Source organism: Pempheris klunzingeri, chromosome 8, assembly GCF_042242105.1.
Source record: "Pempheris klunzingeri isolate RE-2024b chromosome 8, fPemKlu1.hap1, whole genome shotgun sequence".
Classification (NCBI taxonomy): Eukaryota; Metazoa; Chordata; class Actinopteri; order Acropomatiformes; family Pempheridae; genus Pempheris; species Pempheris klunzingeri.
The window spans coordinates 4664543-4680666 of NC_092019.1; the positions used below are offsets into that span (position 1 = coordinate 4664543).

At 40.5% G+C, this 16124-nt stretch overlaps 2 protein-coding genes across 3 annotated transcripts in view; both read right to left on the minus strand.

Annotated features, from left to right (window-relative positions):
• The window catches only part of cep192 (centrosomal protein 192), a 31327-nt gene extending 23832 nt beyond the window's left edge, over window positions 1–7495 (minus strand). For both annotated transcript variants that reach the window (XM_070834985.1, XM_070834984.1), the window contains exons 1-16: window positions 7449–7495; window positions 6479–6719; window positions 5488–5598; window positions 4915–5072; window positions 4164–4225; window positions 3811–3946; window positions 3532–3647; window positions 3311–3400; window positions 2845–2997; window positions 2557–2707; window positions 2119–2336; window positions 1842–1964; window positions 1070–1225; window positions 569–836; window positions 294–443; window positions 108–172 (exon numbers count right to left, since the gene is read on the minus strand). In XM_070834985.1, coding sequence (XP_070691086.1) covers window positions 108–172; window positions 294–443; window positions 569–836; window positions 1070–1225; window positions 1842–1964; window positions 2119–2336; window positions 2557–2707; window positions 2845–2997; window positions 3311–3400; window positions 3532–3647; window positions 3811–3946; window positions 4164–4225; window positions 4915–5072; window positions 5488–5598; window positions 6479–6651 — 2130 coding nt within the window. In that variant the 5' untranslated portion in view covers window positions 6652–6719; window positions 7449–7495. The remainder of the gene's footprint in view (window positions 1–107; window positions 173–293; window positions 444–568; window positions 837–1069; window positions 1226–1841; window positions 1965–2118; window positions 2337–2556; window positions 2708–2844; window positions 2998–3310; window positions 3401–3531; window positions 3648–3810; window positions 3947–4163; window positions 4226–4914; window positions 5073–5487; window positions 5599–6478; window positions 6720–7448) is intronic.
• A 1098-nt stretch (window positions 7496–8593) lies between these two features.
• seh1l (SEH1-like (S. cerevisiae)) lies at window positions 8594–16065 on the minus strand. The gene is made up of 9 exons (XM_070835879.1): window positions 15887–16065; window positions 15401–15451; window positions 15041–15187; window positions 14560–14771; window positions 12748–12846; window positions 12497–12637; window positions 12198–12352; window positions 11198–11351; window positions 8594–9210 (listed from the first exon to the last, which is right to left on the minus strand). Exons 1-9 carry the CDS (start codon window positions 15995–15997, stop codon window positions 9033–9035), a joined length of 1248 nt encoding a protein of 415 aa, XP_070691980.1. The 5' UTR covers window positions 15998–16065; the 3' UTR covers window positions 8594–9032.
• Window positions 16066–16124: the final 59 nt, after the last annotated feature.

Sequence of the window (16124 nt, forward strand, 5' to 3'; positions counted from 1 at the left end):
AATGGGGATTATTAGGACAGAACTGAAAGCTGAAATCAGTTTTCTGGAAAAAGAAAGGAAAAAATATATATATCAAGGCATATAGGAAAAATGGGGCTGCTGTGTACCTGCATGAACTGGTGTTCCTTCTCAAATTCCTCTTGATCCTTGGCTATCTTTTCCATAGCATCATCTGCAAAGGAGGAAAAAAAAAAAGCAAGAACATCTAATGAATATTGTATTTTGCACAAACAACAACACTACAGTAGAACAATCTCATAGTCGTACAGCGGAGGTGTGGAATTCATACGTACTGGAAGAAACAAACTCCTCCATCTGAAACTGGCCAATATTGCCCACGGTCTTTCCATCAACCTCTTTCTCAAAGGAGGAATAATATGCTAGGTCCGTCACCCACTCGCCATTTTCATTCTGGTACACCACATTATGAGTGGCATTGGTACCTGAAGAGACAAGCAATACTGTTAACATATTAAACCATGCAACTATAATAATAATAATCAGTATTAGGTTTGACTACCTATGATCAATTCAGTAAATGTCTGATCTAAAAAAAAAAAAAGCCAACCTTGTTGAAACTCCTGCTCCAGGTTGTCTGGGCAATGGTTCCACCCATCATCAGAGTCCTCTTGATCCTGGTGGAAGCTCTGGGAGAAATACTTTGGTTCCAGGGAGGTGGAAAGGGGATTGTTATCATCCTCACTGGCACTGCCTGAAGCCTCTGAACCAGTCACGTCACCACAAGGCCCACCCCTTAAGCCCAAGGAAGGCCTGGCACCATCAGGCTCATCCACTCCATCATCCTCCTCCTCATCATCACATTCTGGGTGCAGTACCTGAGGAGGGGTTTGTTGACAAAGGTATATAGGCTGCATAATAATAAAGGTTTGTTTGTTTGTCATTCAGGGTTGCCTTCTCCAGTCTGAAGTTGAGCCAGAGCCAAACCCCAACTAAGATTGCCAGATTGCCATGAGAATTTCTATGTTTTCATTGTACGCACATAAATAAGACTGATATTTAGGAACAAACAGCTAACATAGTTAGATATAATAGATATTAAGTGTTGTACCTGGGAGAGGTGGAAGCTGCCCTGGGTGCCTTGGAGGTGGGAGACAGTTGGGTTTGCTGAGACTTGAGGTCTCCTGGGTCCAGTTCCACTCCTCAGGTAGACTGAGTCCAACAGTCTGTCAATAGTAGTCCCAGTCTCTGTGCTCTCCATAGCATCCTGACATTCAAATCAGAACCACACAGACAAACAGAACCTTAAAAGCTCATCATATTTATTAGTATTTCAGTCTTAGCAGCCTTTACTTTATTCCCATGTTCTCACTGTGCAGTTCTACACAACTTGTTTATGCAACAGTAAACAGTAAATGCTCTTAGTTTTCTAATCCAATATAATTAAAAAAAAACGTCAAGGCTAACAGTCATCAGCAGTCATCGGTATGAAACTGACTGAAGAGCTGACAAACTGTTTTTATTTCAAATAACTACATTTTGTTCCTATTTCAAGTGATACTTCACCCCAAATCTAACATTTGAATAACAAAGCACCCAGGGCACTCACTGGTTCGACTGCGAATGGTCTCCCAGAGTTACTTTTTTTACATCATTTAGAAACGAACTACAAACTGTAACGTTTGCAATGATGGGTGTCTCATACAATATAGATTTTTTGGGGTAGTTATCATATTACTTCATCACAGGAACGTAAATTCATGTCAAGTAATTAATAGAAGAAAGTATCATATTATATCATGAGATACACAGAATAGCCTGATTAAGATGCCCAACGGAAGACTGTTATATTGTCATTATTGCTGTCACACATCTGTACTGACCAATGCCTCCTGTCGGTCCAGGACCATGCTCCAGTTAACGGGAGAAAGCCTCTGAGTTTCCCCTGATGCCCCAAAAGAAGTGTTGCCCTCTCCTGTTCCAACAGGACCCACGCGGTCACCCATCTGCAAAACATCATGTAACTCAGGCAGCAGATCCACATTATGGGAGCAAACTAAAGTATGTAAGGGTCACAAAATGGTGTATCTACAAAAAATTTTTTTTAAAAAAGAACCTTTGTCACTGCAGAAAAGCACCCAAAGTGAACCTCATCCTTACCTCGGTATATCTGGAAATACTGTTCCTTCCATGTCCTGGCAGATTATTCTGTTCACCGTCCACATCCTCACCAACAGCACTACTACCCACAATTCCCAGCCCACGCAGGACATCATAGGTGGTCTGGACATTAGTTGTTGGGAGAGGGATGGTTGAAACTCCACCGTCATTTCCACTTTCTTCACTCCCACTGCTCCCATCCCCACCTCCTCCATCCCCTGGAGTTACACAATGACACAAGTAACAAGGTTTGAGGTGACAGACAGTTTTTTTCCTGTCAGACAAAGTCAATGCTCAGCTCCTTGTTGAACTCATATCAGGCTTTAATATGCTTTTACTTTGGCTGGTTTACCTGCTCTCTCGATATGTCAGAAAACCAAAAAGAAAAAAGAAATAAATAAGGCAGTGAAGGACAATGACAGAAGCTGTATATTGCACCTGTGACCGGAGGATTGATGACTTGTCCCTCAGCAGATCGTCTGTGTTCAATCCCAGACAGAGATGGTCCACCGCGGCCACTGGAAGCCTCATCATCAGAACTGCCTCCCTCTAAGCCCGGCCTGAAACTGGGACGATTACTCTCTCCGACCTGTACCAACATGTAGAAATAGAGAACACTTTGAGGAGATGGATAGAGCTACTTGATACCAGATTTTTGAGGCTGATCTTAATAATTTAAGAGCAAAAGAAAATAATCTGTTAACAAAATTGTTTGCCATTTCTGACCAGCTGCCTGGAGGTGCTGGGCAGCAGCCGTGTCCTGGTAGCACTGCTGTTCCTTCTGGCAGACTCCAGCTCATCTTCAGTGTCTTCATCACTGGCAGGACAAGAGTCCATACCTGTAGCAGCCAGACGCACATCAGGCATCCGGAAGTCCTCCTGTGAAAAAGGTACACAAGATACAGTGAGACACAAAAATCAAGTCAAATTTAAATTAATTTTTAACTTATTTCATATAGAACAAAAATATCACAAATCACAATTCGCCTCTCGCAGCTTTAAGATCTGTGCAGTGTACAACACTCTCTACACTTGATTTGGATAAGGATGACTCCACAAAAACCCTTTTAACAAGGGAAAAACGGAAACTGAACAGTATTTTCAAGCAAGAAGCTTATGTTTATATGACTTTCCACACGAGCTGAAGAAGCACATCGTGGGGACAAACCAGTAAGGGTGTAACCATGCTCACCTGATTATAATCATCAAGGAGGTAGTGTCTATACTGATCTGGTTCTGTGGAACTTGGATTTGATATGTCATCAACAGCTCCTGGCAGCCCCTATGAACAATTTGATGTATTAATGAATGAAACGTAGTCGAGAATTAATTTGTTTTCAAATGGCTTATTAATGCTTGCAAAGCGTGACAAAACAAGCTGTTAAAGTAGAAAGTGTCTCAGTAGAGTCTTACTGTTGCAGGGATCTCTTGTCCCTCCACTCTTCCTCTCTGCATGGCAGGAGGAACCAGCTTATTGAAATACAGCTCCAGTTCATCATCAGGCAGGTTGTTCGAATCAATGTCATCATCTGGGAATCAAACACTTGCTCACACCATGACAAGACAAAATGCTTTGGCAATCTACGTTAAACTATGCAATGAAATTATAAAGGATGCATGACATCTACAGAATGTAATAAGCATGTAATGTTATGCAGTAAAACTAAAAAGACAGATGAATCACAGTCATACCTGTGATATCGCTGTTCATGCTGTCCACAGACATGAGCTTCTCATTTGCCAGGAAGCTAGAGTTACTGCCACTGAAATGGTCACTGTCCACTCCCTCACTCTGCACACTGTCCTCCTCAGTTGTAGCTGGTAAGGTCTGAACATGTACAGATCGCCCAGGAGAGGGGAACATAATGTAACGTGAGAGTTTTGCAAAGAAATCATTGTTTAAAGTCCAAAAATCTTGTAAGGAACTAGGGGTAAAAATATGCCATGCACACAGGCCAGGTTAGGCCTTTTGGGGTCTATAAATTCCTGCAAGATAAAAACCAACCAACTGGTATGAAGCTGTATGAAGGAGCCTAGAATAATACCTTTGCATCTGTATTATCTTTATGTCCAAACTGGCTGAATGTCAGAAGCCCTGTGGACAGATCTGTTAGAGAAGACAAAAAGAAGTCCATTAGTATCGTGCAAATAAAATGTCTCTTCATTCCCATTGTGGCAATCTTTTCAATATATCAGAGCGTAGTGTCCATGTAGTATTCAGTGAATTATAGCAAATAATTGGCTTACTGCGTCTCAGGACAGGCAGTACTGGCAGGGTTATCTTACTAAAATGGAAGTTTGCCCGTTTGTCCTTTGATTTTCTCAACAATCATTCATTCAATCAGATTCACACTTGGTGTGTGGACCCAAGGAGGTGCAGTGTGCAGTGCAAGCTCTTAAGATCTACAGGATACATTTATTAACAGCGAGTTACTTTCATCAGAAGTACACACTGTGGAACATATTCAGAAGGAATCCCTATTAACTTTTCACCGCCTGATACAGCTCAGTCTCTGTTGCTCGCTACAGTACACTGCAGCAAACGCAAACATTTCAAGCATCTGCAAGGAAACTTTCAGAATAAAAGTTTTTGTTCCAGGAAATAGCCCGGTCCAAAATAGCGAAGTGTTAGTAATGACTAGGTTTTAAAAAAAGAAGGCTACATCCAAAAAGGTTTAGAAAACGTTTATCTGAATGAGAGAAAGCTGCAAGGAGCTATACTGGAGGCTAAACAAATGACACGTTTTGAAGGAGGCATTGCACTACTACCTATAAAGCTAAAACATACGCATTTACCTGTTCCAAGCTCTGTGGGCCGGCCGTGGATTGAGCCCATCTGTGTGATAGGAAGCCCCGTCATGGACCCCTGGTTTCTGGATGCACTCTCATCCAAGTTAATTTTCACCAGCATGTCTGAAAGACGGTGGGCTGCAATGAAGTCATCTGCATTGTCCCTGTGACACAGACGGGGATGTCAATAATTATGACCACATAAAGAAAGATGCCTTCATTCAAATACATAACATTTAAATATTTATGCGTTAACATCAGGCTGTCTGCTACTTTTAGTACGACTGGCTGTACTTGAGCTCTTCTCTGCCAAATCAACATACTAATTGTAAAAGTATTCATTAATTAAACCAACATCGTCTGACTCACAAAAACAAATGTACACTGAGATACATGTATATTATATTTTATAGAATGGCTTATGCTTTCAGGTGACAATCTTCTGCATTAGTTAAAATAAAGCAAACAGATGTCAACAAGCACTGCAATATAAAAGTTAGATTTAAAATATTTTTTTTCCAGACAATATTGCAAAACATAAATCAGCTATGTATACTACATTTAGTTATGCACACTTACAAGTCATCTTTGAAGCTGAGGGCAAACTTGGGCTGTTGTCCAACAGATGATTGTGAGTTGGCCTGCTTCTGCTCTCTGCCCTCCAGATATGATGCCTCAACAGGATCTCCTCTGTAGAGAAAAAGCACACGTCGACACTTTTACAAAGTAACTGATTAACATACTAAACAGCTCTGTATCACGATTAGCCCTCCAAAACTCAGTATGAACATCCTCAGTGCTGCTTCTGTTACGTTTATGGAAAAACCTAAAAGGGCTAAAGCAAATTATTATTCACAAAAGAGTAGTTCCTCTTTATGCAGGTCTATATTTGGTTGACATGTTTCAATGCTTTGTTTTAGTAATTTACCATCTATTTTTGCATCAATCTGTCCTTTAGTAATGGCATTTATATGCTATAAATAGTACTAACACACATGCTCTCACAGTAGGCAACAACCCGTGTGATGATTCAGAGAATGATGCAGGAGTATGTTTCTATTAGGGATGTCACAGTATACATTAGCGTACTGGGAATTTTCAGCACGAGTCTTTCAGTTCAGTAGGTGTATATCGAAAGAATGCAGCGTTGTTTTACTTATTGCATGTGCAAGACTTAATCTAAAATTCAGAGTATCTGCCCTCGCAAAGCAAAACTTTTGCAAAAGCCTGGATGTTGTCTGTTCAGCCCATGCACACACCATGAAGTCATCTTACTATGCATGCTGGTACACACGCACGCAGAGTGATCGCCGGTAATGTAGCACATTCAGGGCCTCATAGTTATACCAAATACAGATAACCCAGAGCCTAGGATCCTCCAGTATCATAATACTAATAATAATGATAATAATACTTTTAAGTTTGGTTTCTTTTTTCCTGCTGTACCAAAAAACGCACTGAACCATGACTTCAAAACTGAGGTACATACAAAACTGTGACTTTTGTGTATAGTCACACCCTTAGTTTCTACAACAAGTCACATCTGTCCAAAGCAGCAGCATGCTCCCACCTGTTGTCAGGCCCTGGTCTAATTTTAGCCACTGTAGAGGCAGCCACTGGAAGTCCCGGGCCTGAACCCAATGTCACATTCCCCAGTGTGGCGCGGCCACTAGTGCTGTCCAGGGACTTGCAGAGGAAGCTGGGGAACGCTTCATCTTCCAACTTGTAAAAACTGTCTGCCATGTTTACCACGGCGGGGTGACAGCCAAATGTGGCTTCACTTCAGTTCAGGTGAAGACCATCTGTGATGTCTGGGAACAATAAATGGGAGAAATAAAGGCCAGGTTAGCATCACTTTGACAATTTAAAAACACATCCAACAACCTATGCAAACTTCTATACTGCATTAGGACGGATGGGGCCATTTGAAATGTGTGTCTATTCAGAAGTTAATAATCTCACTAATAATAATAATGAGGTTTATATGTAGGGTGCTCATCAATGCCACAGTTACACAGTGCTTTACAACAAGCCCATAAAACACAATAAAATGCAGTTTTATTTAAGAATAACAGATCAAGAATAGAGAGCAGAATAACAAAATAGTTAAGATTAAAAATAAACATAACGCAAAAATACAAGAAAATAAAGAAACACCTTTCGGTAAAAACCTTAAAACTATGAAAACCAGAACCAGACTTTTTTATAAATATTTTCTTGTAGAGATATGTTGTTTCACGGCTCATCCACAAAACTAACTGAGAGCAATAAACTAGCCAATTAGCCGAGGTTAGCTAACTTTTAATGCTAGCTACTTGCTAAAAACAAGTGGGCTTGTTCGCCATCACGCTCAAGATTCGAGTTCCCCAAGTTACTCCACTTATCTTCATTTTCAAATTTAGAGGAAAGTGTTGCAAGAAGACAAGTTTCAGACAGTTAAGTCAATTAGTAAAGTCTGCTTGCTAACAAAATTCGTTGAAGACCCACATCATCAAGATAACTCAATCATAACGAAGCTAAACGTTAGTTGGACAACTCACATTCATTAACGTTACTCCAGAAGCGGGCCGAGCGACCAGTGTTCTTCTCCAACTCTTCTTTTATCCTTTTAAACTTGTACAAACACGTCGCAAGGTGTCGTTAAGTTCCAAAAGTTACTTCCCAAACACTTAAGTTAGTCATTGCTGCCTAAAATCGGACATTTCAGACAAGTCGTGCAACAGTTCGCAGGACCAAGCAGCGCCCAGAAGCCACAGGAAGCCCGCGTCAGCGTCATATCACATGGGCGGGACTTAAGCGATTTTAGCCATTCTGATTGGACGACAGAACGGCGAGGGAGGAAATTCTCGATCCTGATAGGATGGGAGTCACGTCATTCTGCTGGACGTTTGGGAAGTTTGGAGAATAGCCTACTGATGTTTCAACAGGGTGTCTGTCCTTGCAAGATGAATAAAACGATGGTTATTTTTAGACTCCAGCCATATTGCATCTGATAATGCCAATATAGATCATAACTTAAAAATCAGCTGTGCAGATTTGTTGAATTAAACATGCAGAATTTGCTTCATTTAAATTGAGTGCTGCAGTTAAAGTTAACTCAAATATTTGTTCTACAGTACAGAATGACATAAAACCAAAGATGTACAGTATGATAGTAACTGGCCAAGTGGGGAGTTGAGCTGGGGAGCAGCTGCAATAATGCCTTGGTTAGCAGACAGCTGCCTGCTGAGAGAACTGCCATCCCATGCATTCCAGTTTTTCAGAGGCATCTATTTGAGTGAGCTGTGAAATGAAACGTTATGCTCCCTGTTAAAACAAATTATATAACGTTAATTTCTCTAATTTAAGAGTAAAACTCCTTAGCTGATCCTCACAGGGAAATCTTTGCTTTTAAAAGTGGGGTTCGGCAGTAACACAAAAGCTGTGGAATTGGTGGGGATCAGTTTCTAGCAGACAGACACTCCAGCAGGGTAAATCCAATCTGAAACACGGACTGAATCTGGATAAGTGTCACACAGTAAAGGAGCAATGGATCCCTTTCCAACAAAAGAACTGTGTGATAATGAATCATGTGCTGTTTCCATAGAAGAGCCGTCTCATATGGTGGTGATTCATTCGTGAAGGCACGCTGTCAGTTTGTGTATGTGAAAAAAAGTCAACAATAAAATTCTTTTAATAACTCAGTGTTTATTCTGACTTCAACCATGTGCAATTTTTAACCACCACGAGCACCATGTGATAATCACAAACATTTCCTCTGCAGGCACTGATGGTTGAGGTTGTTAATGGCAAAACAAAACATTACTTCTCTGTTTTGGTCTGCTTCACCAGCCGACATCGACATTACTTCATGAACAAAACAACGCTTTTTGTTTCACCTTTCATGAACTTAACACACTAGATTACAGAGCTAAATATGGGAACGGTTTAGTTTGTTACTCACTAAAATACACATTTAAATTATCATCACATTGACCATACAAAGTAAACTTAACAAAATCTTCATGATGCTTCCTAATTAAACATTAGAAAACAGAAAATGCTTTTTCTTAGAAATTAATGGCAGTTATTTGGCCCATTCCCAAACCATGCTCCTTCTTATTTGAGACAAAATGCCCCCAAAATCACTGCCCTTCAGCCTCTGGTAAGGGCAGCAGTGCTCTAGAGGAGAGCCTGTGGGGAAGAGCTTGTTGTTGAGGCTGAATGGGCTCAGCATCACAGTGCTCTATGAGGGAGGAGGGAGGCAGCAGGTGACCATACCTGGTCCCCGCTCTGGGAGGATCCAGAGGCGGAAAGAAATACCTGAAGCAAAGAAAAATGGAAGGAGAGACAGACGCCAAATACATGGACAGGGAGAAGACGATGACAATGAATTACAGAGGGGAGAACACATAAAAGGAAGTAGAAATGAGAGATTAAAAGGAGAAAGGATGTATGTATGGTCTAAAAACAAAAAAGGGAGGAGAATGGGAGCAGTGATGGGAGGTTTATTTTTTGAAGGTGTGTCTGCACTTTAAAAGAGGTGAACCACTGGCAAACAACATGTCAGAATCAAAACAAAGTGGAAGCTGTGAAGAAGAGAACCATGTAGTTTACATGCTAAAACAGGGCCCTTATCCAGTAACACCCAAGTATAACTAGGACACGGCTCACACATTTCAAAATGCACTAACATAGGGGAAAATAGTAGCTGATGCAGAGGAGACATTAGTAATATGCAGGATGCTGGTATATCTTTGGAGAGGCCAGCTGCCGGAAGGGAGGGGCAAAGGGAGCTCTCTTGCCAATCCTGCATGCAACAAGCAGTACAATACCATATTACTTCAACAAACCCCACTTCTCACTCATTTTTGTTAACAAGGAATTGGAATGCAAGAAAACTTTTATGCAAAAGTTATAAAATACATTACAAAATCAAATTTGGTTGCAAAGATGATTATTCTGTAACATAGGCTGGCATACAGTACACAGAACTTGTGTTGCTCAAGGTTAGAGGTGTCAAAAACAAAAAGAATGGTAAATACATGAGGTTATGTTAGAGGTTATAAAGTTGAACATAAATACAGCCACATAGCAAATGATAAAAGCTCAAAATTATTTGAAATGTTTTAATCTCCGTTTCACATATCAAACGGTAATATATGCCCGTTTATAATCCAAATTTTAAAGCAAGGCTGAGTAACTTCTGCTCAACAGCGATCACTGTTGCGGGAGAGGATAATGGTAAATGCTGTCACAGATGTAGATCAAAGTCAAAGTCAGCAAAATACCTCAGTAATGTCCTTTACTCAAACATCTCTACCTTAAGTTTAGCTAATAATAGCCACTGAAAACTACTAGTCATACCAGACCTGTAAGGCTGGAGCAACAGAACCCCTGACGGTGCTTAATTATGAAAACATGAGTTTTATGTTGTCGTATATTTCTGGTTAGGAATTATGCATTTCATTTGTTAGCAGAAGAATGTGTTATATCCTCTGTCGAAAGTTACCGTCTCACTTTAAAGGCATAAATGCTGATGGCTGTATTCATACCCACACTGTAGATATTTATACTACTTTCAGATGTTATTACAGTTGGTTAATGAGGTTCATTCAAGCGGTCCTGCTCAGCAAAGAGTTTGGCAATACTTGTCCAAGGATACATTCAAATTGAAAAGTCAAAGGAGGAAAAAAAAAAAAAAAAGTATAGAAAATGAATGAGCTTGGACTTAATTGCTCATCTTAAAATGGAAATAGTCACAAAGCTGTTGGATGTTGAGATGCAGTTGATTGAAGCTAATCTTTTTTTAAAATTTTATTTAATTCAATATTTACAAAATAATGTTACCCAACAACACAATATTTCTGCGTATATCCCAAAATAGCTCTAGCATTTGAAATAATCGCCACATATCAAATTAATATAAACAGGTTTATTTGACTTTCTTTTTTGTTTTTGTTTTTTTTTTAAATATGAAGAAAATGGTCAGCCCTACACTGGTAATGCTAAGTGGAAACATGAAACCACTCATCAGCATGCATCAGTACAAATCAAGAGGAATTCATTTATTATTAAAAAAAAGAAAAACAAAACACCATAACACATCCAACTCCACAGGCTTGATGCCAACAACCTGTATGCTGGAAGCCAAGCTCTTTGCATGAGTGCAACATTTGGTGAGTGTTGGCCCAGGGAGTTTGTCAGTGAGCAGCTGTAGTCCCAGTCAGTGTGAGGCATAATAAGCTGTCAGTTCTGACTGGCTCGGGTCGGGCTGGGTGAGTGGCGTCAGACGCACCACACCACCTACCTTCCTGCAGACATGCCGTTCAGGGCATTCTGGGAGGTCTGAACGGAGGAGCCCACCACTGTGCTCATGGCTGTGGGCTGACCAGACGAGCCGGTGAGTGGGCTGCCGTCTCCCTTCAGGATGCCTGTGCACTTCCAGTTGTCCATGTAGTTTGCTGCAGACGGCCAGAGGAGGGATAAAATCAGTACTTGCGGCATAAACTTTTCATTAAATGCTTCTTTCTTTAAATGCAGAAGAAGGTATGCTGTGATTTTCCTTCTGTTAATCTGCACTATTCAGGACAAGAATACAAAATACAGATAAGATAGTGGGCTAGGAACAGTAAGAAGAGCCACAAAATATCTGTTACCACATGAATGAACTGCAAATCTTGTTTTCAACATGTGTCTAAAAACACATGAATAATAACAGCTGTACACAATATTGGAAAGGTTCCACTCTGCTTCCAGCCAACATTTGAAATGCGCCAGATGCGACAGAGCCAGGGCACAATGCAGACAAATCTTGTGGACATCTGGGGTCACAGCCATCGTCGCACCCAATGTTCTACAACTTTTATATTACAAACCACAGCAATCAACATCATAACAACTCAGATGATTTCAGTTTGATTCATTTAATATAATTTGTACTTGCTAATCAAAGAAGCAAACTTACATCAAAAACTTGCTGCTGCACATCACTACATAGATGCACTGAGTGCCTGTAACACTACCAGCAATTAGTTGAAAAAGAGACTGACAAGGTGACGAAGTTTTCTGGGCTTGGTGTGTGCCAACCTTAACACTGTGCAAATAACTTCAGCTCTGTGAAATATGGATTCGTCATTCTTAAACTGGAAATGCATCAACCAGAGTCACTCCAGAACCTGTGAGAGTCACTCAGCATTGGAAAAACAAACATTAGCATGTCACACAAAAAACTGCACCCACCATAGCTGTCACTGAAAAGAAAAGAAGACAGATGAGCAGTCATCAACAGGAGCTAATAATACACTCACCTTTCCAAAGGCGAACACAGCCATCATCTCCGGAAGAGGCCAGCAGGGTGCTGGTGATGTTCCAGCTCACCCGCCACACCTGGGAGTTATGGTTGTCAAACTGAGCCACAATCTGCACCTCAAACTTGGTGGGTCCCGTAGACGTGCTCTCCTTCCTGTCAGACGGATCCAAGTCACAGAAAATGAATTTACATGAGATGAAGTTTATGCAAAATGTGGTGACTCCACTGATCTCTGTGTACTATAAGTCCTTCTTATGACACCTTTCACCAATTCAGGAAAAAGACAGAATTAGTCACCTCATAGGAACAAGCTTAAAGATTCTGACATCTTTCGTTGCGATGGCGAGCACATGGAAAGATCTTCCCAGGTTTGGAGCAAACGCAATGTCATGGACTGCATCAGTGACGGTCATCAGCGTCTCTGCTTTAGCATATTTCCTTTTGAACAATAACAAAAAACAATTATTAAAAACGTAGAAAAAATACTTTGTATTGTTTATATTAGCATATTGATAACAGAGGGGCATATACAACACTACAATACCTACCTTGTGTTTTCATTATACTCATAGATCTGAACTTTCCCACCGTATGTCACATTACTGTCATCACTCCCGACTGCAAACATTGGTGGGTGGGCACGGGAGCTGGATGGTAGAGAGAAGAAACACACGATTACACGGACAGATCCTCAAACTCCACTTTATTGGGAGGTCAGAGTTCATAGTGTTAAAGTTCAGCAGCAGGAAACCTTGCATTTAAAAAGGTCAAGTTACAGAATGTCTTGAATTCAACACTGCTCTGCCAGAATGTCTGAAACTACCCTAAAGAGTGAAACATAGCATATTTGGTCAGCCATTTTCTTTTTTTAAATAAAATACATGATTAAATGTTCATCTCAAGGGAAAAAAAGCTGATTCATAAGTCAAAGTTAAAGGTCAGAGCCAGAATTTACTACAACGTGTGTTTATGACACCTTCGGCTCTAAATGAGGCTGTAGACATAGTCATAGGTTATATTGCTATTATAAACACTCATTCACTGAGCGACACCTTTCACTCTATAGGGCAGTGTTATCAGTGATCTGAGCCTGCAATAGTGTGATATATTTATCATCAGTCTTGTTATCTACCCTTGATTTCTTTTCTCTTCCCTTTACATTTACACATGTGGGCGTTTTAGTCTACATTTGCATTTGAGTTGGTGCTTAGTGCTTTGTCTTGTATATAGTTTGGGCTGTGGCAAAATGCTTTGTGACCTGCTCACATGGCCACCTGATTAGCTTTTATATTCCTTGATGAAAACTCTGAGTAAAAAAAAAAAGAAAAAGGATTTATGCATGAATTCATAATTATTTAATAATTGGTATAATTTCATAATTTTTTATATTTCTACCTTATAATTTCATAATCTTTTTATTTCTACTTTTCACAGGGTTAACAGCATCTGTATTTTGTTAAGTGCTCTGTGGTATAATCTGTGCAAAGTTTAATGTGGTTTTAGATTTCAGAACTAATCCAATAGGCCTTTTTCACAGCAGACATTCTGACTTGTCAGTTTGAGAAAAGCACAGCTGTTACTAATAATATTAATAATGGCTCTGTTCTGTTTAGATTTCACAGTAAGTCACGACTGTGTGACAAATGAGCCGGCATGAACAATACCAGGACCATGAAACTGAACCAGCTCAATGAATTCAGCCATCATTCATTTTATTATTTACACCTGTGCTTTTCTTATGGTGACATGTCAACATGCCTGCTGTGAAAAAGGCTTGTTGTTCAGTACCAGAAGAGGTGAATGAGGCCGTGTGGGCTGATTCTTTTGTTATTGTATAGGATGATGACTAAGTTTCATAGCAGTGTGGCACGGCGGTACAGTATGTGCACAGCTGGACAACTGAAAAGTGGGCTGACTAAAAATAAATGAGCTTTTTTTTTTTTTTTTTTTAATGACTTCTATCAGACATCTCAGCCACTGATATCAGGGAAATTTTCAATTCAATCCCCACACAAACCACAAACTTAGATTTACATGCAGTTTGTGACAAAAACAACCTATTTAGACAACAATGTGTGCAATACCAATAGAATGATTTAGCTAACAAAGGGTAAGTAGAAATTAGAAAATAATCACTTTTAGATTTGGGAGCCATTAAAAGCCTGTCACTTTTACTTAAAAATTGACTTTTCCGTTTCTCGATTAATTGCCTCCACCTCCTATAATTAACTTTTATTGCAAAGCAAGACGCAATACGGTTGAGGGTGGTAATAAAGAATAAATGGATGTTTTATGCAATTCAATGTCACAGTATTTCTCAGTTTAACAGGTTTTGATACAAAGTAAAGCCGTGGTCTAACCTTGAGGGGTTCCAAGAGATACAGCTGCAGCTGAGCTTGCAGGAGATTTCGTGCTGCAGAGACCACTGACTCAGATTCATCACATCAGGAGCCTCGTAGATCCTCACCACTCCGTCCGCAGAGCAGGTGGTCAACATCAGGCCCATGTGTTTAGGGGCAAATTTCACATCAGTCACTGAGGTTCTGCTGTCCACTAGTGTGGTTCTCTTTATCTGAAAGACAACAACATGAAATACCTCGATCAGATCTTGTATGAGCCTGAAGAGAAAGTGGCTAACAGCAGTGATCTGCAATGTTTAACAGGGAAACTGCACCAGAGCGGAATATGCATTTCATAGATAGTAGGCTTCACGATCAAAACCACACCTTACTGGGTACCATCGTCTGCATGTGGCAGGAGCTGCTGAACTGAAGAGATGTTTGTGACTAAGAAATAAATGTCTGATGTGCTAGTTTAAAAGAATGCTGGGGTTGCACTAACCCAGTGGCTCAGTCCTCTCTGCTTGTCATTGGACTCCCCTACAATCTCTTCCCAGACGGCGGCTGTCCTGTCGAAGGAGCAGGAGGCCAGGACCTGCCCGAATTCTGGATGAGCCCAGGTCACTCTCCACACTGATCCACTGTGTGTCTGCACGGAGGATGAAAATACTTGTCAAATCAATACAACCCAACACTAATTCAAGAGGTCAGATCTCAAGCAGTATCCATATCAGTGAAATGAGTCCATGTGAGGCACACAGTAGACAAATGTAACATGCTAACATGAAAGCAAGCTGATAAATCAATATTTTACAAGAGAAGCCTTGTGTTAAAACAGATGAATCATCAGCAGGTGGGTTACCTTCCAGCTAGCTGTGCAGTGCCACTCTCCATTCTCACTTTTGTCCCAAACCTGAGAGGAAGATGTGAAACAATCCAAATAACTGTAAATGCATGCACTTGTTTAGCTAATACTCGACACTCATTTGGCATTGCTCAGTGTGATGAGATCCTTACTTTGAGATCCTGAATTGGTTATGGATAGATAACAGTCTTTAAATCACATGTGTACTTAAAACTGTGCTAGCACAAACAGTTTACATTATATGGGAGTCCAATGATTAGCTTGAATGCCAGACACTGCTAGCAAACTAGCTAAATTCAGTGAGGTAACGCTGCCTTTCATTGTCAGAATTGGCAGCAGATTTAGCAAATCAAATGTTAAAAGTTGTATCAACTGGTGGAAGACGAGAGTCGGCAAATTCAATAGAGAGCTGAGGGTAATGCTAACAAGCTAGCCGCTACAGCTAACGCTAACATTAGCAAACTGGTATATATATTTACATACCTTGACACTTTGGTCACTGGAGCAAGTTGCCATTCTCCGGCCGTGAAAATCATACGACACATCGTGAATTAGATCTTTGTGATCTGCTGCGATGCTACGCGCTACAAACATGATTACAACCACAATATGCCAGCCACACTAGCTACAGTGAGCACCTAGCAGGCCTGTCATCATCATGCGTCTACTTGTGTGTGTGTGTGTGTGTTTGGCGGGTCCTCGTAATGTGCGCAGAGAGTGT